We start from the raw sequence: 27,541 nt of genomic DNA on the forward strand, positions 1-27,541 counted from the left end.
GCACAAGCTGCACAGAAGACTGACACCTTCTCACTCATGCCTCTCATTTTCCCTCTCTCTTTGCCTGTAGTTATTTTTAGATTTCATGGTTAAAGCTTGTCCCTTCTGGACGCTCACACGCACAGGACAGCACACACACACGCTGTGGATACAACTCGGATACGGGACAGAGCCAACTAATCATCTTGTCCCACATCAGGGAACAAATTGCAATTTCTGATGACAAAATACTGTCCTTTAAGAGGATGCGAAACCACATGGAATTTTCTGGCTTGCAAATTTGACTAGAAGGCTTTCAACAGACAGAAAAGACAGTTTGCACAGCAACTTCCTCTTCTCTGAAATTTCCTTCCAGTTTGCAGAATCCTGCTATCTTTCAGCATTTGCTGCAAGCCTGATTCCCATGCCGACTGCCATAAATGCAGCGGTGGCTCAGCAAACAGCTGCTGGGTCAGTCCCCAGTGCCACCATTGGCACTACGGAGGGAGCAGGAGGGGGCACAGGGGGGATTTATTCTGCCATTATTAGTCGCAATCAGCCCATTATCAGCATCAAGGAGAAGACCTATGAAGAGCTTCACAAGAAGTGCCTGGAGAAAAATGTTCTCTATGAAGATCCCGATTTCCCACCAAATGAGTCGTCACTTTTCTACAGCCAGAAAAGCCCCGTCAAGTTTGAATGGAAAAGACCACGTGTAAGTAACATGTTTGCTGATTGCCTTTTTCTGTCAATTGAAGTATACACCCCGAGCTTACATTTTTGCAGAAATTGTGTGCTGGAGAGGCAGGTGGAATAAACTGGAAATACGTTTCCTTAGAGCTCTCCTGGAAGATAACAATCCAGGGCTGCGAAAGGTTAGGCAATGTGTATATAATGACTAAAATACAATAAAACGTAATGAAACAACAACAACAAAAGAGATTGAATTAAATACTTAGAAAGAGATACGGGGAATTTAATTTTCTTCTTGCATGGTTTGCCTGGGATTTTCTGGTCTGAAACTACTAAAGAAAAACTCCCCCCATTCTGCAACAAGTTACTGGATTTGCTGAGGCTTAATTTCTTTAACACTACCCTGTTTCACTTACACCTTTATTTTGGTATTCTGCCATTTTTCTCATGTGTGAAAATGAAAAGATGTTTTATGGTCTGAAACATGCTTTTAATCAGTTGTGGGATTGCTTATCCCACTTACCATAAACATGGGTATTCTAATCGCTATGAAGACCCATTTTGGCTAGTAATCCCATTCATTCTCCTATTTTATGGGAATTCCTCAGGCAGCCTACCTTTTCTTTTTCATCTTTTTTTCTCCGTCTCTCTCACTGGCAGAAGACTAATAGCTGAGTTCCCAGTTGATTCTCCCTCCTACTTCAGGAGGAGTTACACTTTTTCCCTGTTATATCTGCTGGGCAGCTGCTCCCCTGCAGCAAGGCAGCCCATAGAGCAGTGTCTTGGCCCCTGCTGTGGGGGTGTTGTTGTGAGGAGCCTCCACAGCTCCTTCTCTCTGGCAGTTTTTGGCCACCTCTTTTATATTTGCCATACTTCCCCTGCGCCCAAACCTGTGTTTCGGTGGCAAAGTCAGTGTTAATAGATAAGACTGACCACAGGAGTGTAACTGAATAGCAAAAGAACACGAGCTCTTGTGGGTGGCTCTTACAGACCTGGAGGAAGGCCACGTGCTTCTGTCACAATAACAGCTTGAGCAATGTGGAGGGATCAAAATGAGTCCCCCATCTGCTGTGCCCTGTGCACTTGTGCCCTGTCATTCCTTCATCATCCCCATGGCTGCATCAGCCTCTGGAAAAGTGTATGAATAACTTAAATGCAGCCCAAAGTCAGTCATGTAAAGGGATGGGATTTCCCCTCTTTCTTCAGAGGGAAGCAATTTAGCAGTACAGTGCATGAGTGTCAGCACCCTGCAGCAGACACACTGCAAGTGGCACATTAGAAAGCATCAGAAGAAAAGAAATGCACAATATAACCTCAGACTTGTCTTATATAACTGTGCAGGCACAAATCAAGCCTTTCTTATTGGAAAAGTTCAGACCAGGATCTTAATTCCAAAGACTTATTTAAGTCAGTCATAAATATGTAACTTTGGACTTATTATTCATGTAGCAGCCACAGGCTGGGGACCTGTAAGACTTAAAATACAATGTAAATTTCAAACCCAAAGCTATCTGTTCTTTTTTTGACACAAGCCAAGATTTATAAAATCAAATTAATATGAAGGAATAATACTGGGCTAAAGAATATTTTGCTAACAGGTTAAAGCAATCATTGAAGCACCACATAAACTCAATTGCACAGGCTGTGTTTTGTAATAGTCTGTAAAAATACGGACAACTTCTGTTCTTGTTAATTGCCATGGCTTTTTTTTACCCCCCAAAGAAAGAAACTAGCTTATAAAATATAAAGTGGTAATTTTAATTACTTTGGAATTCAGGTCAGTAATAGAAAAAACTTGATAATTTACTCTAAAAGAAAAAAAACCCAAAAACCTCAGAGTTCAGAAGTCCTGAGAAAATATCCTAATGCTGACCAGTCTAGATCTTTCTTTGTGGCATTTTATGTGCCACATACCTCCAGATACAGCAAATAAACAAGTGATCAATGTGCTCTATCATCCCACTTAAAATAGAGGGCTGGGAAATGCACAACCTATTCCCAACTCTTTGACATCCTGAGTCACCTTAGTTGTGTCAACTCATCAATTTGTATCGAAGCCCCTCTACCCAGAGGTCAGGTCCTCCCCTGCCCCCTCCCAAAAAGCTTGTCCTCTCCTGCTGCGAGGTAGAGAATGCATGAGGACTGGCCTTGTCCCTTACCCACAGAAGGACAGGTGCCGTGCAGGGCAGCTGGCAGCCCTGGCAGGGGGGCAGCAAAAAGGCCCTTGTAATTCTACCCAGCTGGTGACTGCCATGCCACGACATGAATGCACAGAGGAGACCTCCTAATACTCAATTTGGACAAAAGCCAAGTGAGAGCTCTGAAAGTTTCCCTGAGTAAAGACTGCAGGATCCATCCCTCCAGTGTTTCTGTTCAGAGTATGCACGACCATGGTTTGGATACATAGAGGGAAAATCAAGTCTCCCTCAGTTAATGCAAAATATTAAATTAATCACTCACCCACAGAAGGTAAAAGAAGCCCAAAGAGCAGTTTACACCTGCAAAAGGTTATATCCAGCTCATTGACTTGCTGTGCCTCTCACAGCTATGCTGCTTGCGGGAATTTCTCACAGCTGAGAGCAAGGATGAGGCCACTGATCTTTGAGAGCTGAGAAAAAGTCTGTTTTAACGTAACAGGGAATATTAAGAGGTCCTGCTGCAGTCCTGTTTGGATCTAATGACACCAGCGTATTCATAGGCAGGCTCTACTGTGACATTGTGCTTTCAAATGCATCACTGTCATTCTCCTTCCTCGCAGCCAAGTCACAGCACTACCCACCAAATTCAATGACTTCCCTATGGTGAGCCTCTCCATAGCCAGAAAATCACCAGAAGAAGCTCTTTTAATAATGAATACATATAAAATCAAGTCAACAAACTATTGGATTTTGCTTGGAATGAAAATTAATCAGTCAGATCATCTACCGCGCACAGGTGAAGCAATTGGAATTTAGTAATCACAAAATGTGGGCCTGTGCAGGTCATGCCACAAAGCAAAGATGGCAGTTAGTGCCACCAAGATAGAACTTTCAGATGAAGATAATCCAGCTCAGAATCTCTAAAACCAGCTTGGTGTCTGACACTGAGCTGTGCCTTGAAGTGTGCAGCACAGCTATTTAAAAGCATGGTCTAGACCACAAGAGACCAAGAGACAATGAGGCTACAAATTGTCTTAGGCGGAAAAAGATCCTTCCTCTCTTTGATAGGATCAAATTAGGGAATTTACTTCGAATGCCATAGTTTATTAACAGCAGTTTTTAAAGGAATGAATGCCTGCAGCAGTATAAGCTGACTGGAAGATTTCTTCCTGATACAGAAGAAAAGCTCATGAAAATATAACAAAGGTCAAATGCCATTTTTAGTTGCATGCTGCCTTTGCATTTTCCAGTGCTCCCTTCCAACTGACTCATAAGTAATCTCTTCCCAGAAAGCAGCATGCACCACCACTAGGTTTTTTCCTGGGATTCTTTGTTTTCCCTGCTGTAACTGACTCTTTGTAATGAAATTGCAGTCTGAACTGGATCAACCCAGTGCAACACAAAGATCCTTTGGATAGTTCCAAGGCAGTCTGAGAGAATCAGATCAGAGAAGGCTCTTTTAAAAGATGGATCATTGCCTCAATGAAGTGCAGCCTTTTGGGATTCTCGGTGATAACTTGACCTAGGAGATAAAGAGCAATCCCTTGCTCAGCCAGGAAGACTGGAAGGACAGACCTACCACCTGCATCTTGGACACCAGTTCATCTCACTCTGTTGACTGAGTACTTCAGCCTTGGAAGATCTTGATACCTTTCTCTGCAACTTCAGCTGCAGTCAGCAGAACTAGCACAGCTGGAGGTGAACTAGGGAAATAGAAATTAAAATAATATCCACAGTGTGCTATACACACCTGATCCCCATAAAGAAATGCAAGAAAAACATTTCTGTCATAGCTAAACCAGGTCATATGACAATTGCATGATTCTCTCCATGCCTTTACCAAGCATCCTACAAAACAAATGACCCCAAGATGCAATAAATGGCTCTGAGTAACACATTGTTGTACATTTAATATTTGGAAACACCTAGGTGGCACCTGACTACTTTCAACTAAAACACAGCATGCTGGATTTAAAAGCTAGTTACAAGAAGAGCAAAATCGATCCAAAATACAATAATAGAGTTGGAAAAAACACAAACCAAAAACCTGGCATCTCAGACTAGTGACTGTGCTAGACTGTGCTAGCAGAGCACCACAGCAATGTGAGGAAGAATATTTTAAACAAAGCAAGTGAGTGGAGAAAAGCATGAAGGCATCTCAAACATCTGCTTTGACAGAACAGGACCTGAACAGCTGACCAAGGCCCAAAATAACAGGACAATCCCTACCTTCCTTCCCTCGAGGAAAAGAAAGTGCCTGCAAGGGTTGGTGGTAGGGAGGGTGGCAGAAGTTGGTCTCTCTGTCTGCCTATATGACTAATCCAAATACCTACATCAAAACAACTCTTCTGAAATCTGTGAAGGAGCAAACAGTGGCTTTGAACCAAGTGAAACTACTAGACCTGAAACATGAGTCTGGGAAAGTCCAGAGCTACCCTGATGATATGAGTAAAAAGCTTTAGACTATAGAGGTAATTCAGCTGCCCATGTGTGCTGCCACACAAGCAATTGTCAGTTGTCTGTTCTGTCCCCTTCCCACTCTAGTCCCAATATCTTTCAACTGATTGGGCTCTTGGACTATACTTTGTCTTCTTCCCAATTTACAGCTGCTCAGGACAGTGCTCCTCAGGTTGCAATATCTTTCTTTCCTTACCCTCACAAGAGACGCATCTGGAACTTGTGTCTTCTTATTCTTCTCCATATCAAGTATTTGAGTATGACAGATGGGATAAAGCAGGCACATTTTTCACTCTGTAGGACAGGTTATAGGCACTGCTTTCCTTGGTTTTCCTCTACACTACAGTCTTTATCCATTATAGAAAAGGGCTATGTAAGCCTGCAATTGTCCCACCTCGCTGCATTTTGCCTTCCCTCCCTGCAGAAATGTCTTAATTGTTTATGCCTGTACAGCATCTTGCACCCATTCTGTTCTAGTACAAATACTGACAAACCCAATATATTGTGCAATGTGCAAGACAAAAGACCTGTCCTCAGAGACAGAGGTGGTATCTGTACACATTTTTGAATGCAGCATTGTCAATTAAATACTGCCACATGAGGAAAATAATAACATCTCTTAACCAGCAACTGATTATTTCTGGTAATTAAACATCTGATCCTTTAATTTTAAGAATGAGTAATGGTGGGGTTTATTACCAATGAAATGCATTCTTCAAACCTTTTAATGCCCCAGCATATGTAAGGTGGACATAAGATAATTTTAAAATAATTTAGCCTGGTCTCCTGATGGTTTTTTCGTCTGCTTGCTCTCCTCTTGCCTTCAATGTCTGGTTTTTTCATTACTGTGCGGAAAAAATGTTTTCCCCAATTCTTCTCATTTCAATGTGTTTTCTCATTCCAATACAGAGGGAGCACTCCAGGATCAATATTGAGCTATTGATACCCTGTAGATGCATGGGGAAAACTCTGGAACATCCAGATTCCAAAACTTTTTCATAGTGAAGCTCTACAGATGAAAACTGGGAGAGAGGTTTTGATACCACAAGTTATCGTATAGGAAAATGTTCTAAAACTGCCTTTACTTCTGTGCTAAACAGGCATCATAATGCATGCTATTCCTGGTCATCCATTTCTGTCTTGCAGGAAATCTGTGAAAATCCACGGTTTATTATTGGTGGAGCCAACAGAACAGATATCTGCCAAGGAGAATTAGGTATGAAATTCTTACTTCAACTCTGCACTTTTAAAAATCTGCATCATAGTTTAGCTCCCAGTTTTCTGTTGTTTCCAAGGTGGTATCTGAAATCTTCTGTCTCAGTGATTCCTTTGTTCTGTAGCAAATTGTTGAGATCTGTTCAGTAGCAATCTAGGCAAGAACTTTTAGTGAAAGATTCACATGACACAGGGAATTCTTAATGCAGGTAACAGTGCTCAACAGATTTTAGGCTTTTTCTAAAGTACAGGGAATATCATCTGTTTATCCTATTTGTACACCCAGCCATGAACAATGCCCATGAGCATTTCTAGAGCACAAATAGATAAAGTGCTAAAGTACTGCAGAACACATGGAGACTCATGCTCTACTGAGAGTCAACACGTCACTTTGCAATATCTCAGGTTTTCCCTTTGATTCTAGTTGCACTCTCCATTTTATCTGCTGCTTCTGCTCATTTACAGGTAACTGCTGGTTTCTGGCTGCCATTGCTTGCCTGACACTGAATAAAAAACTACTCTGTAGAGTCATACCTCATGACCAGTCCTTCATACAAAACTATGCTGGTATCTTTCACTTCCAGGTGAGTCGCTCCGTCTAGTGGTAAGCATTTACTTTACTCAAGGCTCAGCTCTTGGCACGCTCTTCCCGCTTTTCTCCACCCTTTGGAAGCCTAAGTGACAGCAGGGAGGAAAAGGGATTGAATTGCCTCACCACCAACTCGTCCATCAGGGCAGTCACAGAAGGGACAGCCAATGAAAGCAATTAGGGAGCACTAACCCACCAAGGGAGCATTTGCAGATTGTGGTGTCCTGGGTGTGAGGAACAACAACAGGTGCCTGGTCCTGCCTCGCTGCTCAGATGCAGCACTACAGCCAGCACAGACATGCGGGTACTTGGCAAGAGCAGCTATTTTTAGGCCTACAAATAGCTGGTCTGTTATAACAAATTATCGAAGAACTTCATATTTGGAAAAGATTGACTGCTTTCACATTTCCTTTGGTTCTCTTAAAGAACCTTTTTTCCAGGCGCATTCAGTGCAGCTGCCTTCCTCACAGTAGCCATCAGTTTTGGCCACATTTCAAAGCAGTTGATTTCCACATTTCTCCTCTCTCACCCTGACTTTTCAGCCAGGCTTCCCCACGCCCTGCACCAAGTCAATCCAGTTTTGGTTTTTTCCTGTTTGCATTTGAGCAGTTCTGGCGCTATGGAGACTGGGTGGATGTCGTCATCGATGACTGCTTACCCACCTACAACAACCAGCTGGTCTTCACCAAGTCCTCCCAGCGCAACGAGTTCTGGAGCGCCCTCCTGGAAAAGGCCTATGCAAAGTAAAGCGAACCGCGGGCTGTGCCGGGCTCCCCAGCAGGGCTCTGCCTGGGACAGTGCTTAAACCACTGCATACAGCCTTTAGAAGCACACAGAGAATACCCCTGAATATGCCAATGCCTTTTCCCATGCCTTGGAGATGGGGATGGGTTAAACTGTATTTTCTAGGAAGTTTTGCTACTCATTCAGAAGTCTACATTTGATTTTCAGCATATCTTTCTTTCTTTTCTATGTGCAGAGGTGGCATGTTTTAGAACTTTTAACTTGTGAGTTAGCAGACAGATGGTTTGAGGGTTTTTAGTATGTGTGTTTACATAGCTGTAATTATACACACACAAGATGGATATAAATATATAGGTAGATATCTATACCTGTGTCAAAGAATCTTTTACTTTTCTCTTTTCAAGACTCCATGGGTCATATGAAGCTTTGAAGGGAGGCAACACCACTGAAGCCATGGAGGACTTCACCGGAGGAGTCACAGAGTTCTACGAGATAAAGGATGCCCCTAAAGATATCTATAAAATCATGAAACATGCCATTGACAGAGGTTCCCTCATGGCCAGTTCCATTGATGTGAGTCCATATGAACTTTGCAGATAAGAAATGGCAGAGGAGAGGGACCTCTCCATTCTTACCCAAATATGTACCACCTTTGGAACTGCTTGGTTTAGGCCACACACAAAACATCCATTTCTAGGAGATGGAGTAATCCCCCCTAGAGACCAGCCATTACTCACCAACAGGGAGTTCCAAAAGGGAAATAAACAGAAGCAGAACACAGAGGTGGAAAGAACAGGTGCGATCAGCAAAACCAGCACCCCTTCCCCCTCAAGACCCTAACCCAGTGAAATGAGGTTAGTATGAGGATGCTGCAATTCTGTTAAGACACAAATCTTCATGTCAAAGATGTTAAGTGTGTACATTAACATTTTATTGTCAACATGGCTTCAGACTGTCTTATTGTGGTAAATTTAAAAGTAAAAAAATTAATACTATATGGATTACCATATTTCAGTAAAGGTGGAAGAACAAGCACTGCTATTGACCACTGTAGATAAGTATGGACGTAATGAGGGAAAAGAAAAGTATTCTAGGCTAATTTTTACCACGCCATGATACTCTTCTCCCGTTCTCTGTGCCAGGATGACCTAGGCTTTTCCTATGGATCAGCTCCTGGAAGCAGCATTGGAGAACTGATTGCTCGCATGGTGAAGAATCAAGAAAATGCACAGATGACTCAGTCCACTGTAGACTACCAGGGGATGGAGGAGAGGCCAGCCTGGGTATGTCTTCTAAGCAGTTGACTTCAGAATGCTTTTATTTAAAAACAGTTAGAGAAACATATCACCTATGCTTTTAAATCCTTATTTGGTTTCACAGAATAACACTAATGAAATGTTCTTATGGACGCTATTTTACATGTGTGTTAAAAGACTTGAGTGCTTTCCAACACAGTGACTGATGCTAGAGGGCTTCACTGATACTGAGGCTTTAAAGGGCTGCTGGCTTGTGACACAGGTTTATTATTTGCAGAACAAGAAATTTAGTGGAAATTAGTGGATTTTATCAAGTCTCTTGCTTGAATAGGGTGAAGAGAAGGAAAAAATTAAAATACTAGAGTAGAACAAGATCCTTGAGTGTGCATGGAATGTCAAAGAAGGAAAAAGCAAGCTCTGCATAGCTCTCGGTCCAGGCAAAAAAGCTCTTTGTGAACTTATTTTGAGACAGTGCTCTACCCTTTAATGGAGGAGAGTCTGCTCTAGGGATGCTCCTTTTTGATTACTGCCAACAAAGTCCTCATTAAAAATGCCTAACAAGGAAAAGGAAAAACATGTGGAGTTACATGTGTGATGAAATACAAAGTAACTCCAGCATATCCACCTCAGTATCTAGCAAAATATAGAGAGGGGTGTTAAAACCCTGTAAGAAAAAATACCATACTGGACAACTTAGAAGCTTCCAAATCTGTAGAGGGACACTTTGCTACCTCCCCTGTGTCAGGCAGTTGTCATACCTTGCCATTTAGGGAGCTGCATTTCCATGACAATAAAATTATATCTCTTCTTTTACAGGGGTGTGGGGAAGGGTGGGAAAAAACAAACAAACAAACTAACAAAACAAAACAACAACAACAACAAAAAAAAAACAACAAAAAAACAAAGAAAAATCCTCCACAATTACATCACTCAAAACTTTCTTCTGCCTTTGCAGCTAAAATAGCTGATTTTTTTTCCTCTTCTGACAACCATATTTAGTTCTTTCTAAAAGGCTGAAATGGTGTCATTCTTTGGGAAAGACCAGTATGACTACCTTTTTTTTGCAAGCATAGCTGCCCAAACCACCCATGTTTGGGGGGAGAATTTCCTCTTTGGTGACTGTCTACTAAAAGATTTCAAAACTCTTCCTATACTTGTTGCCCCAGCAGCTGTTGGTTATTGCACATTCCTCAACCATCACCAGGAAAAAAATCAGGACTCCTGATAGAAAGAGGCAGGTGAAACGCTTCCAGAACTGCACTTTGAGATGTAGTCCAGGGCACCAGGAGTTAATGTTCTTAAACAGAAAGAAGAGAAAGGGGTTCTGTCAAGTAATGATGGCAACAACGAGAAGAAATTAAGAAAAAAGTGTGACGTTATAGTATGAAAACAGAATCAAGGGAAATGAAACCAAGTAGGTGCTGAAGTGAAATAATGGAAAATAGTTGCAACATCCAGGAAATATTTGGATGACATCCTCCCTGTGCAAGCTGAGAACATTTCTGTGTGACTTTACTAATTCTCCCCCAGGATCCAGCCCTGCCTTTTTCATGCCATCAGATGTGTCAAGAAGGGGTGGCAGAGTTACTGAGAGGACCTTACAGGCATCTCAGTAACAGACACAAAGAAGGAGGGGAAGTTTTGCTCATGGTCCACGTGCACATGGCAGGGTCTGCCCCTCTCACTGATACTGGAGATCCCTGTACAAGTACAGCAGGCTGTGTGCATCTGCCATCTTGCTCCCAATTCCAAATCTCACAGATAAACCAGTAAAAATCCATCAGACACACTAAAAGCTGATGACTAAGACAACAAATGTATTTACACCTGAACGACCCAGTTACGCCCTTTCTGAAAGTTAGATGCAATAAAAGAGTGTCAGTTAGCAGGAACGGTGTATTAAATGGGTGTTTAAATGTCATTGTGATAAGATAGCTGCCATGTGGAAAGATGAAAGTATTCTAGGTGTTGATTTGCCCTGATGTTTAACCAGTTCATAATAACCTGTAATAACCTTACTAAGCTATACAGGAACATACTATCCTAGAAAAGGCTGAATAGTCCTTCTAATACAAAAAGCAAATTATTTGATTAAGCATGCTATATCCCGCTATGTTCCAAGTGCAAAAAGCCATAGCCTTCAAAAAAGCGAAAAAGACACCAGAAAATGTCCTTTTCAATGGATATTAGGAACTTTTTCCATTTTCAGTTCATGCTTCACTCCTTCCTAACTATCAACATGAATTCTGTGGGCACTTAGCTTGACCACCTTAAACACAAAGAGGAGAAGAAGCCAAACAATCGAGTCACCTGAACGGTGGCTCCCTCTCTCGGAAAGCTCCTGTCCTGGAGCAGGCAGCTGAGTTTTGCACAAGTCCCACGGGTTTTTCTCTCTGTCTAACAGACCATAGTGCCGATGCAGTACGAGACACGGATGTCCTGCGGGCTCGTCAAAGGCCATGCCTACTCCGTGACAGCCGTGGAAGAGGTACGTGCACTGCTCCCCTCCAGCTGTGCACAGCTGCAGCCACCACTGGCCTGGCCCCAGGCTCGGCAGCCAAGTCATGAGAGGCATGAAACAAATTATGAGCTAAGGAAACAAAATTATATTCAAATAAGTAAAAATCTTGTGGACAAAGAAAGCTATCCAAATTTTGGCTTTCTGGGGAAATGCCCACTTGGGCAAAGGCAGCCATAGGCAGCCACCTCCTGGTCTTACAGCCTTCCCACAGTCACCCCAAGAAGATCAGGCTGGGGTATGGCCCAGAAAAGCACCATCACTGAAGGGTGTGGTGACAGGCAGAACATTTCCTTTTGAACCTACCCTCCGTCTATTCTTGTTGCTTTCTTTTTTTCAATTAGACAGTATTTAAAGGGGAGAAAATACGTCTGGTAAGGCTGAGAAACCCCTGGGGCCAGGTGGAATGGAATGGAGCCTGGAGTGACAAGTGAGTAAAACAGTTTTGTCTGATTTGAAAAAGAAGTTGCAGCTTTATTTGCCTTTATGCAGTTTGTGCATAACACTAATATTCAGTGATGAGGAATCTGAATTGTCTTTGTTGTCATTTTGAAGTCGATTGAGTGCTTAGCTGAAGATGTAAGAAAGGAGTACCTAATAAGATATTAAGAGGGACTTTAATAAATGGAAATGAAGAGAGAGCCCAGTTTAATGACACATTAAATCTGGTTTTACTGCTTATTAAATTCAGCAGTGTCTGTTTTCAAAACAAGATGTGATAGCAGAAAGATCTTATAAGTTACAAAAGAACTAAATGTAGCAAGATGTCAGGGTTTTCCTTAAAGGAATTTCAATTGGTACACCAGCAATGATAATCTACAAATACCTTTTTCTTCAAGCTAAGTAAAATTAACACAGTTCAGCAGATGTTTGAGACCTGCTAAGAGGAATTCTAAGGGGAAGGCAGAGAGAAGTAGGACAATTGCTTCTTTTGTTCGGGCAGAAGAGGATAGCATTGAGAACAAGTAGTTGCAAGGCTTACAAAGGAAAAATTATGTGGAGGTAGCAAAATGACTCTTGATTTTTCACTCTATGTGGCTAAAGTTTAGAAACTTTGATGAAAAGTGTATGGCAAATCCTAAGCTAACTTGTTTACTCCTTTGAAGGTCAGAGGAGTGGGACTCTGTTAATGAAGCAGAGAAAATCCGCCTGCAGCACAAGGTCGTGGAAGATGGGGAGTTCTGGTGAGAGCATTAGTCAAAAACCAGTACTTCTCTAGGAAATATGCAATCATAGCAAAAATGAATGACATTGCACCACTACAAATCTGCTAAAACTATTGCAGGGACCTCTGCTCCCCTTCATATTCCAAACAAGCCCTGCTCTGTGATCCTCTCATTCTTCCACCAGGGATTCAGTGCCATCAGCACAATCTTTCTAATTATGTGACACTTCCACAAGCTCTCCATCACCCTTCCTACACACCATCCTCTCAGCTCAGTTTCCCTGAGTTTGGAGCTGTACCTGTGGTAACTGACCAACCAGCAGACCAAAAGCATTTGGAAAACATGGCACTCCCAACTGCAAACTTGTCCCAGTACTGACAGTGCTGTTGGTCACCATCCTCCACCTCCCCAGGGTCTTTCAGACAACTGCCGACCATGTAAATCCATTTGAGTTCAATTTCCTCTCAATTCCTCCAGGATATCATTTCAAGATTTCATGAGGCACTTCACAAAGCTTGAGATCTGTAACCTCACACCTGATACTCTGGAAGTAGATAAATTCCAGACCTGGACTGTGTCAGTCAATGAAGGACGTTGGGTGAGAGGCTGCTCAGCTGGAGGTTGCCGCAATTATCCAGGTGAGGAAAGGATCCTGAGATACGACCCCTTTGATGGGGACTAGGGTAGATCCCAAAGGCTAGGTCATACCACAGCCTGGTTAGTCCTCAGCCATAGGAAAAGCCTTGCTTCCTCAGTGGACAAGGCATGCAGTTGGTAGCTGGAAATCTTCTGTCACCATGCTGTAACAGAATATTGTAAGCCCAAAAGGCAGCCGTGGCAAAGGTAAATCATTGTTCAAGTACTTCACAGTGCTCCAAGTAGAAGGGAAAAATTTCACCCTTAACTGTTAGATTTCACTTGGGAAATTCACTTTTTTTGGATTTGTGATAGGTTTAGGGACTTCAGAAGTTTATCAGATGACAGTTCTCCATATATCCTCATTTGCTATGCAGTTGTTAGAACTAGGGAACAGCCATAATATGTAATAAAACCCACATAAGTCTTAGCCCAATTTTAACCTTTCCCTCAGGAGCCATAGGCAGGGAACTTAAAAGTTCTCTTTGATCATGAACATCATTAGAAGACTGAAGCTTTTCATGTTTTCTTTGGCTTTCTGGTGGGATTTCTCAGATACATTTTGGACCAATCCCCAGTATCGCTTGAAGCTCCTGGAGGAAGATGATGATCCTGAGGATGAAGAGGTTATCTGCAGCTTCCTTGTTGCACTGATGCAGAAAAACAGGAGGAAAGAGCGCAAGCTGGGAGCCAACCTGTACACCATTGGCTTTGCCATCTATGAGGTAACAGCTCTAGATTTTGGTCTTTGCACTGTGGTCACAAATCCTGACAGTGTTCATTTACCACTGAATCATTCAGACTGATTACATCAATTGCAATTTTTGCTTCACAAGGAAATTGGAAAATCTAGAAGAGAGGAAGGGAATTCAAGTCTTTCTAACTGCTTGTACCATAGTAATGTCAGGGTTTACCCATCTATTAAGTAAGATGCTTTTTAGGCTTTTATAGTGACCTAATGCCAGATTTTAGCATACTCTTTCCTATATCTTCTTCAATCTCCCTTTTGTCCTTTCTGAAACTAGGCATTTCATTGGCAGAAGAGTGTGAAAAAGGAGAAAGACACCCAAGACTCATATGTAGCAATTAACCTCTGTCCCTGTTATTGACTTGATGAAAAAGTCAATTTACTCAGTCCCTTGCACAAACATATTTGGTTCAGATTTTAGCTGATTTCATGTAGATGCCAAGAAACCTAGAAAGGAAGAGGGAAAGTGGTTATCTGGCTATGGGTATTTTAATTATTGTGTCCCCAGAACTCTAGGTGAATGCCCTTATGTATGACCTATAAACATGCAGACTCCCCCTGCAGCTCTGACTGTTTCTTCTCTCTGTTTCTCCCTAAGGTGCCCAAAGAGGTATGCGCAGAACGGAGCCAGATTGACATCTTGGTGCATACTCACAGCTAGTGTTACTGTAGTGCCTGTCAGCAAGTCAGCAGGAGACTGCTCAGTCAAGGTTGTTTTCAGGGATGTAACAGCAGTAGAACTGCTAGCCTTTTTGCTTGGAGTGTTTATTAGTAACATTTTGTGAGTAATTTTTTAGTTCTTTCTCACCTGCATCCCATTTTCACTTGGACCATCTCCTCAGTGCTTCTTTTGTCTTCTCTGGTGGCCTGGCCATCACTTGCACAGTTGGTCAGAGATGCAGAAGCAGTGCTTGTGAGCCTCTGCACTCCATGCAGAACCACCCTAAACTACTTGCATTTCCTCCTAAAAATAATACAAATAGCCTACATTCTGCAGTCACTGAGTTTTCTCTGTAGTCTCAGAATTTGTTTAGAAAATTAATGGTGTTTTCAGACATTGAAGAAAGCTTATTAAAAATACACAGATTGCATTTTTTCTGAGCCTGACAGCAGCTGGATCATTGGCATCATAAGTTTTGCTAACATGCTCACCTGAAGTTTGTTACCTGGAAAGCATGAGGATGACAGTCTGAATGTTGTCCTTGCTAGCTATCTTACAGATGGTTATTTCTGAAAAAAACAGCCTGCAAGTGTTCTTAGTCCACAATTCTTGGCTTAATTTTCATATTTGAACTAATGCAATGTTTTATTATCACATTGTTAGATTCAGAACTCATGTTTTGTCTAGGCAAGGACACGTTTCCACTGAAAGCACCTTCACTTTACCACTCTGCATGCAGGAGTTTGCTTACACCATTCCTTGCCATACACCCTGCAAGGAAAGTGTCTGAGCTTTGGTTACATACAACCCAGCATGTAGCAAAAGGGTCAGATAGATAGGAGTGCCTACACAGCAGAAGTCAGCCACACAATCTGCGGGTGGGCCCTGGAACAGCCCTCAGAAGCCAAATAGACCCAGTCAGTAGCAACTTAAAGGTGACAGAGTCTGTACCTGCCACCAGCTACCACCACCCCTCAGCTTGCTGAGCTGCTCCTTCCTGTGTTTTCTGTCCCAGCCATGCACTGCCTGCATGGCAGCCCACCTGGGCAATGGGAAAGACATCCTTGAAGACAAATTGGCTCATTTGTTCTGCAGATGCATGGTACCAAGCACCACTTGCAAAAGGATTTTTTCCTCTACAATGCCTCCAAAGCTAGAAGTAAGACTTACATAAACATGCGAGAAATCTCTGAGCGTTTCCGGTTGCCTCCCAGCGAGTATGTCATCATCCCATCGACATATGACCCCCACCAGGAGGGAGAATTCATCCTCAGGGTCTTCTCAGAGAAAAGAAGTCTTTCAGAGTAAGTTGCAGAGCCATTTATCTGGCCATAGAGGTGGAGTGACCTCACTAGTCTGCTAAAGTCATGTTACCAGTTTGCTACACCCTGCTTTTTATTTTCTTAACCTCATTAGAAACTCCAAGCTGCAAACCCACAAGCTTACTTTATAGACTTTATAGACTAACAAGAAACTACTTTGAATTGTCTTTGGAGAAGCTTACTGCCTGCAGGATATCCTTTGCAAACAAACCATTAGCCATTTACTAAGGCCAAAGAACTTCTGTTTTACTTCCAGTTCATGGTTATCGAGGCTCTTTACAGGAGTAAGCCAGGAGGCAGCCATCCTGGATATGGTACTTGGGATGTTCAGCTCAAAATGGGAAAAGGCTGCTCCTTGAGCCTGAAGCTGTAATGCTGGAAGCCAGCCCACACCACTGGCTGCTTGGAAAGTTCAAGTAGCTGCTTAAAAAACACCTAAAAAACCAAACAACTTTGGGAACAGTCACTTTCCTGATTTATTTATTTTCTGCTTTCCACTTAGGGAGGTTGAAAACACGATTGAGGCAGAGCGTCCTTTGGTAAGTACTGTCCTGGTCCTCTTTTGTGTATAGGGGTAGAGAGAAGAGGAACATGATCCCTAGGGAAACCTACAGCAGGAAATAATTTACAGCTACAAATGACAGCACCTTTATCACAAATTTTCATCTTTTTTCTCATCGAGATAGTTCTGTTGACACTTGCTTTATATACACTACTTTCTGAACTTGACTGAGACCAAAATACTATTGCAGATTTTAAATCTTGTCCTGGCATAAAGAAGCTGGATGCTAAGCATTGCCTTTGTCTCCATCCATGGAGATTATCTGTTTACCAAGGGAAGCCTAGCTCTGTGCCCTGAGATACTTTCTTTGTGAAATTGGGATCATATCTAATAAAGAAAAAACTACCTTATTTTGTAGTCCCTTCTTTCTGAAAAGGGATCCTAATAGCACTCTGATTCAAAGCAGCATCCATGACAAGTTCTAATTCTTCACCATGGAGTTTTACACATCTTTATAGGAATATACTAGAGGTAACAGTACAATTAATCTTGAAAAAAAATCAGAGGAAATGCTGTTGCACAGAACTGAGCTCCATCAAACCTTGCTCAGAAATGCTCCCTTTTTGCTTGCTGTCATAGGGAAAAATAACTGTCCAGATATGAGGGAATTAAATTGTCACTTCATATATCATTAATCTGTGAGCATAGAAACTCAATCTCCACTGCATTGGCAGGTTGGGAAAAAGAAAAGAAATACTCAGACTAAAGAGATTTTGTTCAAGCAGACCAAGCCCCGGATAAGATGAGACACAGTTTTGCTATGGTTTCTGCAATGTGTTTCTTTCAGTGTGCCATTTCTTGGTGGCTGCATGTTCCCTCATTTCTAGTGATTTGAAAGCTGTATAAAAATAGAAAATGGGAAAATTTGTATGATTATAGGAATTGGAAAAATACACATGAGAAAGGGAAAAATAAAAAAATAAAAGTTTGCCATCAGCTCTGCATAATCTGATCAAGCACTTTTTAATTTTTTCTCTTCACACAGAAGAAAAAGGGCAAGGTAGGTACCTGTGCAATGTGCTTAGTGCCAGCAAGACAAAGAAGCATGTGCAATGCATGAGCAAGGACAGAGTTCCTTGGTATTATAATCATCTCTGTGTCTGGAAACTGACCTAGTTAATGAAGGGTGCTGGATATGAGGCCATTTGCATGCAGCAAAGATTTTGTCTTCCTACATTAGATTCTAAGGAAATGGCATTAGCATCATATACCCCTCTCACTCAAAGGGGTGGTAAAAGGGTAACAAATGATTCAGCTTTACCAGCTCAGTCCTCTGGGTTGCTCAAACTGTCCTTCCTTCCTGCCCCCTTCACAGGCAACCTGACACCCCTTGCTAGTGAAAAGCACCCCCTTCTCCAGACATGTGCTCTCACACTTGCTTTCCATTGCCTAGCGCAGCAGCCACTCCCCTTTCCTGAAGTTTCTGCTCACCAAAGTCCAGGATTCTATTTTTGATTGGACACAACATATTTTGGACCTTGAAAATGTAATCAGATATTTTAATCCCAAGACAGGCTGATTGTAATTAATATTCTAGAGTAATACATCCACATCATGTAGCAGTTTTTAACTTGTTTTAAATGCACCAAACCAGAACAATTGCACATGGCTGCTTCCAGCCGAGTGCTTCAAGAATCAATATAGAGAAAGAACATATGCTTCACATAACTAACAAGCTCCTACACAAATAACTCCTTTTCTGTGTACAATTCACATTTGGTTTGTTTTCAGTGCTACTGCCCTTCATTGAGGGGCAAGCTCATCAGTTTAAGTGATGAGAATCTAGGAGGCTTAGTTTGCTTAAAAACAGGGGGGAAACCCCATTAAAAAACCAACTAAAGCATCAGAACAAAACCACACAAAGAAACCCAAAATGAAACAAAACAAAAAAAAAATTTTTGCAGCTTTTTTTAGCATGAGAAGAGCAGCAACACCAGAAAATTTTCCACTTTTATTTTTATTCTTTATTTTCTTTCATTCCAAGAAATGGCTTCTCTCGTAATACTTTCAAGAGCTTGAGTTATTGCTGCATGCACTTTCCATGGAATGCTTGTAAGCAAATTTTCCACTATTTCTTGTGTAATTTCCATTTCTCTTTTGCTCTCTTCTTCTTCTTCTAGCCTATCATCTTCGTTTCTGACAGAGCGAACAGCAATAAGGAGCTGACAGCAGATGAAAATGCTGGCAAAGATGGTGAAAAAACCAAAGCAGATGATAAAAAGGTTTCTGCAGGAAGTGACAGAGGGGGAAATAAGGCTTGGTCTGGTTAGCATGAAAGAGTGGCTGAGGAGGACACAGGAGTAGGGCAAAGAGGTGTCCTGAGATACTAAACAGTTTCTCATCACATCTTAACATGACTTGCTTCTGGTTTATGTGGCTCTAATGAGCATGAGCACAGAGAGACTGTCACTTCAGGTATTTAACAGCTCTGCAGGAGGATTTAGTTGCTTGAAGACATCTCCTGGTTGCTCTCTCATACAATTTGTGAGAGATTCCTTCCCCACCTTCAACTCACTCCCACTCGGCCCGCTGAGGCAGTACCTCTTAAAGAGGGCACATGCACAAACCACAACCGAGGGGCTGCAGAAGCTCCTGGCAATGAGGCAAATTCAGCCTCTCCTGTTACAAATTACACACCTCTATCCTAGTCCCTTTTGGCTAGAGGATAAAGGATGGGCAAACCCAGGAGCACCCCCCTCATTTCTCTTGCTACCAGAGAGGAAGAAAACAGAGCAGCAAATTCAGAGTTTCTGCCTGCAGGAGGGTGAGACTCAATGTCTCTAACAGCCAGGTCCCCACATCCAGGCTTGTGGCATCTGGAGGCATGGCTGGAGCATCTGCTTAAAGGGAAGGTGCTGCTCTCCTGCATGGCTGCTAGAGCATGCAGGTGGTAAAGTGAGAACCAATCTAAGCTTTCTTCTGCATTTGGACAAAGGAAAAGAAGAACTAAGCCAAGAAATTCACTTTGTTACTGATAACTTTAATTTCCCTTTTCAGTATCAGTTTCAGAGTTCAGGGTTGCATTTTCCATGTGACTAGAAAAGCTTCATGTTCCATTGTCTCATATGCTGTTTGTCTTCAGCAAGGGGCTGCCCACATCATAAAGAGTGCTCACATGGTCAATTATAGCCTGCAGGGCAGCTGGGAGGCAAATACTGTGACCCTGCCCATGGCAAGGAGACTTGAACAAGATAATCTTTAAGGTCCCTTTCAACCAAAACCATTCTTTGATTCTCATGTATGTTTCTTGTGCTCCAAACTTCTCTTTTGCAATATTTTGAAACGAAAAATTTAAAGATAACTGCCAGTGGAAGTAATTACTTAGGCTCCTTCAAATAGGAAAGAGGACAATGAGATGAAGTTAAACACTTGGCAGTTTTAAGGAACACAACTAACAAAAAAATGGGGAAAGGAGTGGTAGGATAACCCACTCCTCCAAGTGCCTCCAGATTCACTAAGATAATCTCTCACACAAGGGCAAGTGAGTCATCCAGACCCTTTCTCTTCCTCGCAGGGGTTAGAATGTATCTGTTCTTTGTTTGTCTCTTTTCAGCGTTCTTCAGCAAAAGCTCATGAGGAGAGTGAGGAGCAAAAACAGTTCAGGAATATTTTCCGACAGATCGCAGGGGATGTGAGTATGAAATCAATCCCTGTCTCTGCTCTCAAAGCAGCCTGGCCACAACAGCTCCTAAATCAACTACTCCATTGATTCAGAACACTGAATATTAAAGTTTCCCTTGAATTTTCTCCCATCAAATTCTCTTTGTGATTTTGAGATAAGTAAAATCAAATAAAAACCCCATTAAGGACACAGCCATCATTATATGTATGTATAAGCTATTCCCACTGTGTCTGAGGGAGCCTTATTTAAATTCATCCTTTTTCTTCTGTCTCTCCTACAAGATGCTGTTTTGCACAACAAGTATAAACAAGTCAGAAATGCAGTGCCCTCTGGTATATGCTTACCAAGAAAAGTTAAAGATAAAAATCTAAAGATCAAAGAACTGCATAAATCAAGTGGCTGCAAATGTGGCACAAATATTTTCTGATTTTGCTATTTGACTTACACACTGGCTTGAAATTACCAGTCATTCTTCTAGTTTAAGAGCACTTAGTTTAAGAGCACTGTATGGTAGCTTCAGATCTTCCTTGTAGTGCAGTCTCAAGACAGAGCTGGACTAACATTCACATGAAGCAGAATGCTGTCTGGTTTGAAACATGTATATGCCTTATTGAAAAGTGACCAAAGACTTCATACTTTTAGCATATCCATCCATAAAACTGTTTTTCATAAAGAATGCTGTAACCAATGATATTCTCACCACATTTCCATTAGGACATGGAGATCAATGCTGAGGAACTTAGGAATGTTCTCAATAATGTCGTAAAAAAACGTGAGTTTGAGCATGTTTTTACTAACCCTGGAGAAAGAAATCTGTGACAGAGTATAACTCCCCACCCCAAGCTGCACTCTAAAAATTATTGATGTTTTCAAACTCAGAAATTTCCCAGTTACATTTCCATGGACATTGCATCTGAGACTTTAACAAGCTGAACTTTTCACAGAAATGGTCTCTACAGGTTGTTAGCACTGATAATCTAGAAATGAGCAGATGTTCATTGGAACTACCACATGGGGCAATAATGCAATTTTCTGCAAATGCTCTTTAAAAAATTTTCTAGTGGAGAGTCAGACCTTTCTCCCTGTTTAGCAAACTTTAACCTACAGACCCTGCTTGCTTAGTAACCCAGAAGTTAGAGTTTTCCAGAGGCTTTTTTTGTATATAACAAGTCAAGAAAAGTAATATCTAATTCACAAACAATAACATTACTGAGGGTCTTTTCAGATTTCCCTACCACTTCTTACTGGATGAAGGAAGTGGGTTTGGCTTTTGCTTTGATTAGAGTTACACCTGAGAGGAAAATCACTTGCTGATTTGAATGATTTGTATTCACCTGGGATCATTTGTTTCAGATAAGGACCTAAGGTCAGAAGGGTTCGAATTGGAGTCCTGCCGCAGCATGATTGCCTTAATGGATGTATCCTTTTCTGGTGTAAAGGGAGTGCTTGAAACCACTTGAGTTCACTGTTTTTCACCACCACACACACACACACAACTTAGTAAACCAGTGAAACAAAACAGCAAATTGTAGTCAGATAAAAAAGCACTCCTGGTTTGGCACATCTTAATTCCAGTCATGTCAACATTAGCATAATTGGCAGAAAAATATATCCCCCCAAAAAAAGCTACAGAATAAATCAGTCAGTATGACATTCTTGTTTAGATATCAGAGACTGGTCACATTATGTACTAAAGCATGATTTTTTGATTATTATATTTAAAACAAACTCAACATAATTATAGTTCCTGCCAATGAACTTACTATATTTATATCTTTAAGTTTATAATTTATCACATATTCTACTGTATGCTCAGCTTGCAATGCAGGCAGAATTTGTCTGGAACAAGCACAATAAAACAGACTATAAGATGCCACATAGTTTCCTCTGCCACAACCACCCTCAGTTTTCCAGTTTGACATAACACAATTTTGAGAGAATATAAGTGCATTCAAACATAACCAGAACAAAAGTATAACTATAACCCACAGCCATAATGGTTGGAGCCTAAACACATTTTTGAAAATAGCTTTAGACAACATTTTGCTTATTTCTCAATTCATTTTAAGCAAGGCAGAAAGAGCTTCCCTCTAGAGTAAAGCTCAGTTGTCTTAAAAAGCACTGGGTGAGCTTCACATTTGGAGGTATTTCAGAAGAGCCCACTAAAACATCCTACTCACGCACTTTTAGAATAGTTCCAGAGGCAAAGCTGTATCCTGTACCAGAAGTTTGTTTCTACGCAATGTATAAGTAGTACTTCACACTCCTGAAGCATTATGCTATGCACAATAATCAAAATGTTTATGAATATTTTACTGCACAGCTGAGTCCACTCTTAATGCTGAGGAGATTCCAAACCCAGTTTCACATTCATCCCTTCACCAGTAGTTACAGACTTAAGTAATTTTATCCTGAAAATATTGTGGGTTTTTTTACCTGAATGTTTGCATCACAGACAGATGGCTCAGGGAAGATAAACTTTGATGAATTTCGACATCTCTGGGACAAGATTAAAAGCTGGCAGGTATTGCTCTTCTTCACAGCTTCTGCAGTGCAAATGTTCTACAGGAAAACCAGAATGCCCCACATGCACTCCACCAAAAAGAAAGGCTAAAAAATAATTGGGAATTACCTTTGAAAATGAAAAGTAACGTCCCTCCTCATCCTACTTCACAGCCCAAGCAAACAGCCTGAATTTCTCAAGTACAGCCTTCCCCGATGTGAATAGCACAGAGACATACAAATTGAAGGAGGAGAATGATGGGAACTAGAATCAGGCCTCAATAATAATTAGGGCAATGAAGAGGGAGGATTACCAGCATAAATTCAAGTCAAACAAGGAGAGTCTCAAGGGGAGAGCTTTTTTGCTTCCCAGAGATTGGATCTAAATTACTTTACTTTGCAACTGAGAGAAACTCTGTGCTAACAACCCAGACTGCTCAGCAGTGGCAATATAAGGCACATAGCAAAGCCTCCAGGCACCAGAGGCACACATCCCATATCCACTCAGCGGGTGCATTCAAGAGAAATACAAGTTTTTATTACAGTTGCTGTGTTTCTTTCTTTTTCCAGAAAATCTTCAAGCGTTATGACACGGATCATTCAGGAACCATTAACAGCTACGAGATGCGCAATGCAGTCAATGATGCAGGTACTTTCCCCAGTGCAGTGTCCAGCAGCTGAAGAAATCTTGTTTTGTTTTGGTGCATCACAGGGTGAGATCACTGAACACACAGCTGTGCCTTTTAAGGACAGATCCTGTAGAAATTATAAAACATTTTTTCCCCCACTGGCAGAGTTTCTCAAATATCCAAATGGCAAGCCTTGTATGTCTTTCTAGACAAATAGATCTCTTCAGCTCTTCTTTAATGCAATGAGTGATCTTTTGCTGTCATAACGATGTCCTACTCAGGGTCCTGCTATTCGGGGAGACCAGGGAGCGCTGAAGACATTTACTCTCCTTTAAGCAGTGGATTCTATACATTTGTGTGTTTAACTAACAAGAGCAGTGGAAAACCTTCAACCTGAATGTACAAGCACCAAAACCAGGATGGAGCATGTCCATGTCCAAGTTTGCATCACAGGCAATTGTGTGGACATTCCTTGAGTCATGTTAATGTTTCTCAGTAGTACTGAGACACTGTGGGTTCAGTCTCATCTACCTGCACAGTGAGAAGAAAGTATTTTTGCAAAATTTGCAGTTAATGAAATTAATTCTGAAAAGAGAGTCTTTGGACTTCTCTTGCTTGTCTAAGACACACCAGGTTGCTTCTTCCCCTGGGGAGCAGTCCTCCCCCCACAGATATCTTTACCAGGTCTGTAAGGGAGAGAGATGATGTCTTTGATCAGAAAATCTGTAGTATTACTATAAACCTAGATGGGATTATTTCAGTGACACTTGCTTCCAGTAGTATTTTGGCACATCAAGGAACAGAAACAAATGGCTACCTTGTGCTTTACAAAACCTCAGTGATTCTGTAATCTTTTGCTAAAAACAAAACGACACCTGGATTTTGACTCCTGCTGAACTATGGGTAATTTTTATTTTCTGGGTTTCTGTTCTCACTGTAAAAAGAGAAATTATTTAAATAAATCCTGCCCTGACTTTAGAGCCAAGAATATTTCAGTCTTACATCATGTAAGCTGTGCATGACCTTGCATTTAGCCAACAAACAGCTGTACCCAAACTGTGACGGACCCTTTCAAGTCAGAGGCACAGGCTGCAGCATTCAGTGCCAAAGTTTGGCTCCACTACACCAAGGAGTTGCTTCCTTCTCTATTTTTTGACCACTGTTTAACTGTGTTTTTATAGCAACTTCCTCCATTTCTGTCCCCCAGTTTTAGCTGATTTGCCCTCAGCAGGCCCAGCTGAGCCATCAGGCCCTCTGGGGCTGCAGCTCTCCTCTTCATGCTTACAGCCTGAGGTAACTTATGTTCTAAGGGCCCTCCCAAATCACAACTTCAAAACATTGCTCCTGGTTTAGGAAGGCAGCTGGACACAGTGAAGCTCCTTAGAGCTTGACTTCATTTTGTTTAGTACTTGCAGCAGGACCTTCCAGCCTGAGCCTGGGCCCAGCCAGGGGAGCGCCTGTGCCAAGCCCTTCATGGAGCAGCACTTTCCCCTCCTGAGGCCCAGCTGTGCTCCATTTTTGCTTCTCTGCAGGGTTTCGGCTGAACAACCAGCTCTACGACATCATCACCATGCGCTACGCAGACAAGAACATGAACATCGACTTCAACAGCTTCATCTGCTGCTTTGTGCGCCTGGACGCCATGTTCCGTGAGTGGCTGCCCCGGTGTGGCGGCACTGCCTCCCCTCCTGCCCCCAAACACAGCCATGTAGCCAGGGAATGGCTTGGGCTGAAAAGGACCTTAAGGATGATCTGGTCCCAACCCCTCTGCTGTGGGAAGGGACACCTTGCACTGCACCAGGTTGCTCAGAGCCCCGTCATACTCACAGCGAAGTTTGTTCGCAGCACTACTGCCTGTGTAGGGTATTAATTACTAAAGATATGTGCTTAGGGAATCTAAGATGACAAGTTGTCTCATACAAAGGCAAAATAACCCACTGTGTTTCTCCTTGAATTAACTAAGGAAAAATGAAGCAGAAATACTTGCTGACCCCACAAGTAAAGACCTGCACAAGGTGGCATTTCACAAAGGAAGCACCATTTGATTTCCTGTCTGGGAATCATCTTTACTCATACAGTAACCTAACCTACTCCTTGTATTTTTGTTTCCTCATTTTAGGGGCATTCCACGCCTTTGACAAAGATGGAGATGGCATCATTAAGCTGAATGTCCTAGAGGTAAACTGCTTTATGAGAGTATGTCTAACACAATGTCACAATATTAAATTTTAATTTTATTAATCATTGTACATGTTTTCAAGGCAGAACTCTATGAATAGGGTTCAATTAAAAATTGCCACCCAATTGGTTAAGAAACCCCAAAACCTCCTAAAATTTTGCTACCGATTTTACACAGAAAACATCCATGATCTGCCAGCAACAGCTGTTCTGTAAGATTCCAGCTGGTGCTGAAGGACACCTTAATATAATCTTTAAAGTCCATTTAAAAACTTTTGAGGTTTTTTTTTTATAAGGCTATTAAAATTAAACAAAGTGATATGGTATTAAATGATAATGGGGTTTAGTATTGTTCTTTACCTTCTAAAAATCTTATTAAGAAAAATTAGAAAGTTTCAACTTCAAAGCATGCCCTTTGTTAGGGAAACCATTAAAAACACCCTTCACTTTTTGCAAGGGAAGGAGAAGTAAGAGCAAGAAACTCAAGAAAATTCCCCACTGCCATGCTGACAGCATGCAGCTGCCCTCCAGCTAGAGATGATGGTGTCTTCATACAATTGGTGGCAGGACACCAACAACTCTTCCACCCTTTAACTCTTCTTTCAGTGGCTGCAGCTCACGTTGTACGCGTAACACCAGAGCAGTGGCCGCCTCCATCAAGAGCATGCTGAAGACTTCCAAGGAGCTCATACCATTCATCCCAACAGCAAACAGGAGCACTTCCTAATTATGTCATTCACTCCCCAAGATGAACAGTACATGGGAAGAAGCCCTTGGAAAAAGAGACAACCATACTCTAGTGGACAGGACAGTGCATGTATACTGTAACAAATTCTATAGCATCCTGACATTTTTCCTTTCGGCAACAGGGATTAATTTATTGATGACTGAATTAAGCTTTCTCTGCATGGTGAAGACATGGAGAATACATAAGTGTTCTGCTTGTGCTGACAACTGGAAAGGTCTTCCCTCAAGTCAAGTGAAACTGGGACTTTATCTAACTGTGAAAGTCAGAGGTGTTTACTGCCACCGTCTAATTGGTCATTAATTTTTTGTCCTGGTCTTGGTATTAACCTTTCATCTCTTTGTAATGTTTACTGAATATTTCACATGAAATTGGGCTAATTACATTAATATTATGCAACCCAATGTTGCAGTTAGATTTGTCTGTGCAGGTTGGATCTCTGCTACGTAGAAATTAGGAGAGTAGGGCACGACAGACTGCAATACCAGAGTACAGCTAGATATGCCTCAGCAGCAGTACCAGAACTGAGCAATTTGCTCTCATTTTTAGTACTCTTCCTAATTAAAAATGTGAACATTGTGTTTTCCATTGCAACTGCATTCCCCATAACACTGGGAAACTTATATGCCATTCAAGGCAGAAAACCTCTTATACATACAAATTTATATATCTACACACATGTATTTCCCCCCACCCAGGTCCTATTTCCCAACACTATCATGCATTTCCTTATTGCAAGAGGTGACTTGTAGCAGAATCAGATACTATGTCAGCATGACCACTTTGGGAATATTATTCTAATGGGCAAGTACAATTAGTTTAATGGAACCAAAAATAAAATCAATTGGATTTTGGCCTAGGCTTTTTATTTTTATTCTGAAAGAACAGATAAAGATGAAATATTGAGCTTCCTCCACTTCTTCTTCCATTCTCCTGAATATACAGCAGCTTTTGGAGTTTATGGCAAGTGTGAAATTAGCTTAATATCTCAAATATTTGCCAGTTTATTCCTTGAATACATTAAAAAAAAAAAAAAAAGTGCACTTGAGAGGTTCCTTTGCTACCAGCTTAAAGGATGACAGGTTTTCACAAATACAATATAAAAAATGGAAGGAAAAACAAAACATGCAAGGAATACCAGATTTTGTCAGGAGAACCTTTTACTTAGTTCTCTAGTAACA

At 41.6% G+C, this 27,541-nt stretch overlaps 1 protein-coding gene across 2 annotated transcripts; it reads left to right on the plus strand.

The window, feature by feature from the left end:
- Nucleotides 1-268: 268 nt before the first annotated feature.
- On the plus strand, nucleotides 269-27,214 carry CAPN3 (calpain 3). 2 transcript variants are annotated; one of them, XM_086891814.1, is made up of 24 exons: nucleotides 269-694; nucleotides 6,414-6,483; nucleotides 6,948-7,066; nucleotides 7,681-7,814; nucleotides 8,220-8,388; nucleotides 8,958-9,098; nucleotides 11,476-11,559; nucleotides 11,934-12,019; nucleotides 12,696-12,773; nucleotides 13,233-13,393; nucleotides 13,947-14,116; nucleotides 14,738-14,749; nucleotides 15,896-16,104; nucleotides 16,625-16,661; nucleotides 17,670-17,684; nucleotides 18,805-18,906; nucleotides 20,238-20,315; nucleotides 21,021-21,078; nucleotides 21,660-21,724; nucleotides 22,762-22,830; nucleotides 23,379-23,457; nucleotides 24,970-25,086; nucleotides 25,557-25,615; nucleotides 26,222-27,214. In XM_086891814.1, the coding sequence occupies exons 1-24, from the start codon at nucleotides 404-406 to the stop codon at nucleotides 26,246-26,248; spliced, it is 2,430 nt and encodes an 809-aa protein (XP_086747940.1). In that variant the 5' UTR covers nucleotides 269-403; the 3' UTR covers nucleotides 26,249-27,214. The 2 variants fall into 2 exon arrangements, with proteins under 2 accessions (XP_086747940.1, XP_086747939.1); XM_086891813.1 differs by lacking the exons at nucleotides 269-694; nucleotides 6,414-6,483; nucleotides 6,948-7,066; ... (7 more) ...; nucleotides 13,947-14,116; nucleotides 14,738-14,749 and adding an exon at nucleotides 14,823-14,920.
- Nucleotides 27,215-27,541: the final 327 nt, after the last annotated feature.

Source organism: Cyanistes caeruleus, chromosome 6 (assembly GCF_971803275.1).
Source record: "Cyanistes caeruleus chromosome 6, bCyaCae1.hap1.1, whole genome shotgun sequence".
Classification (NCBI taxonomy): domain Eukaryota; kingdom Metazoa; phylum Chordata; class Aves; order Passeriformes; family Paridae; genus Cyanistes; species Cyanistes caeruleus.

Coding starts and splice junctions, on each gene's coding strand:
- CAPN3 (XM_086891814.1), top strand. CDS start 404: ATGCCGACTGCCATAAATGCAGCGGTGGCTCAGCAAACAGCTGCTGGG. Junction 7,815..8,219: donor CTGGAAAAGGCCTATGCAAA/GTAAAGCGAACC, acceptor TCTCTTTTCAAG/ACTCCATGGGTCATATGAAG. Junction 11,560..11,933: donor CCGTGACAGCCGTGGAAGAG/GTACGTGCACTG, acceptor TTTTTCAATTAG/ACAGTATTTAAAGGGGAGAA.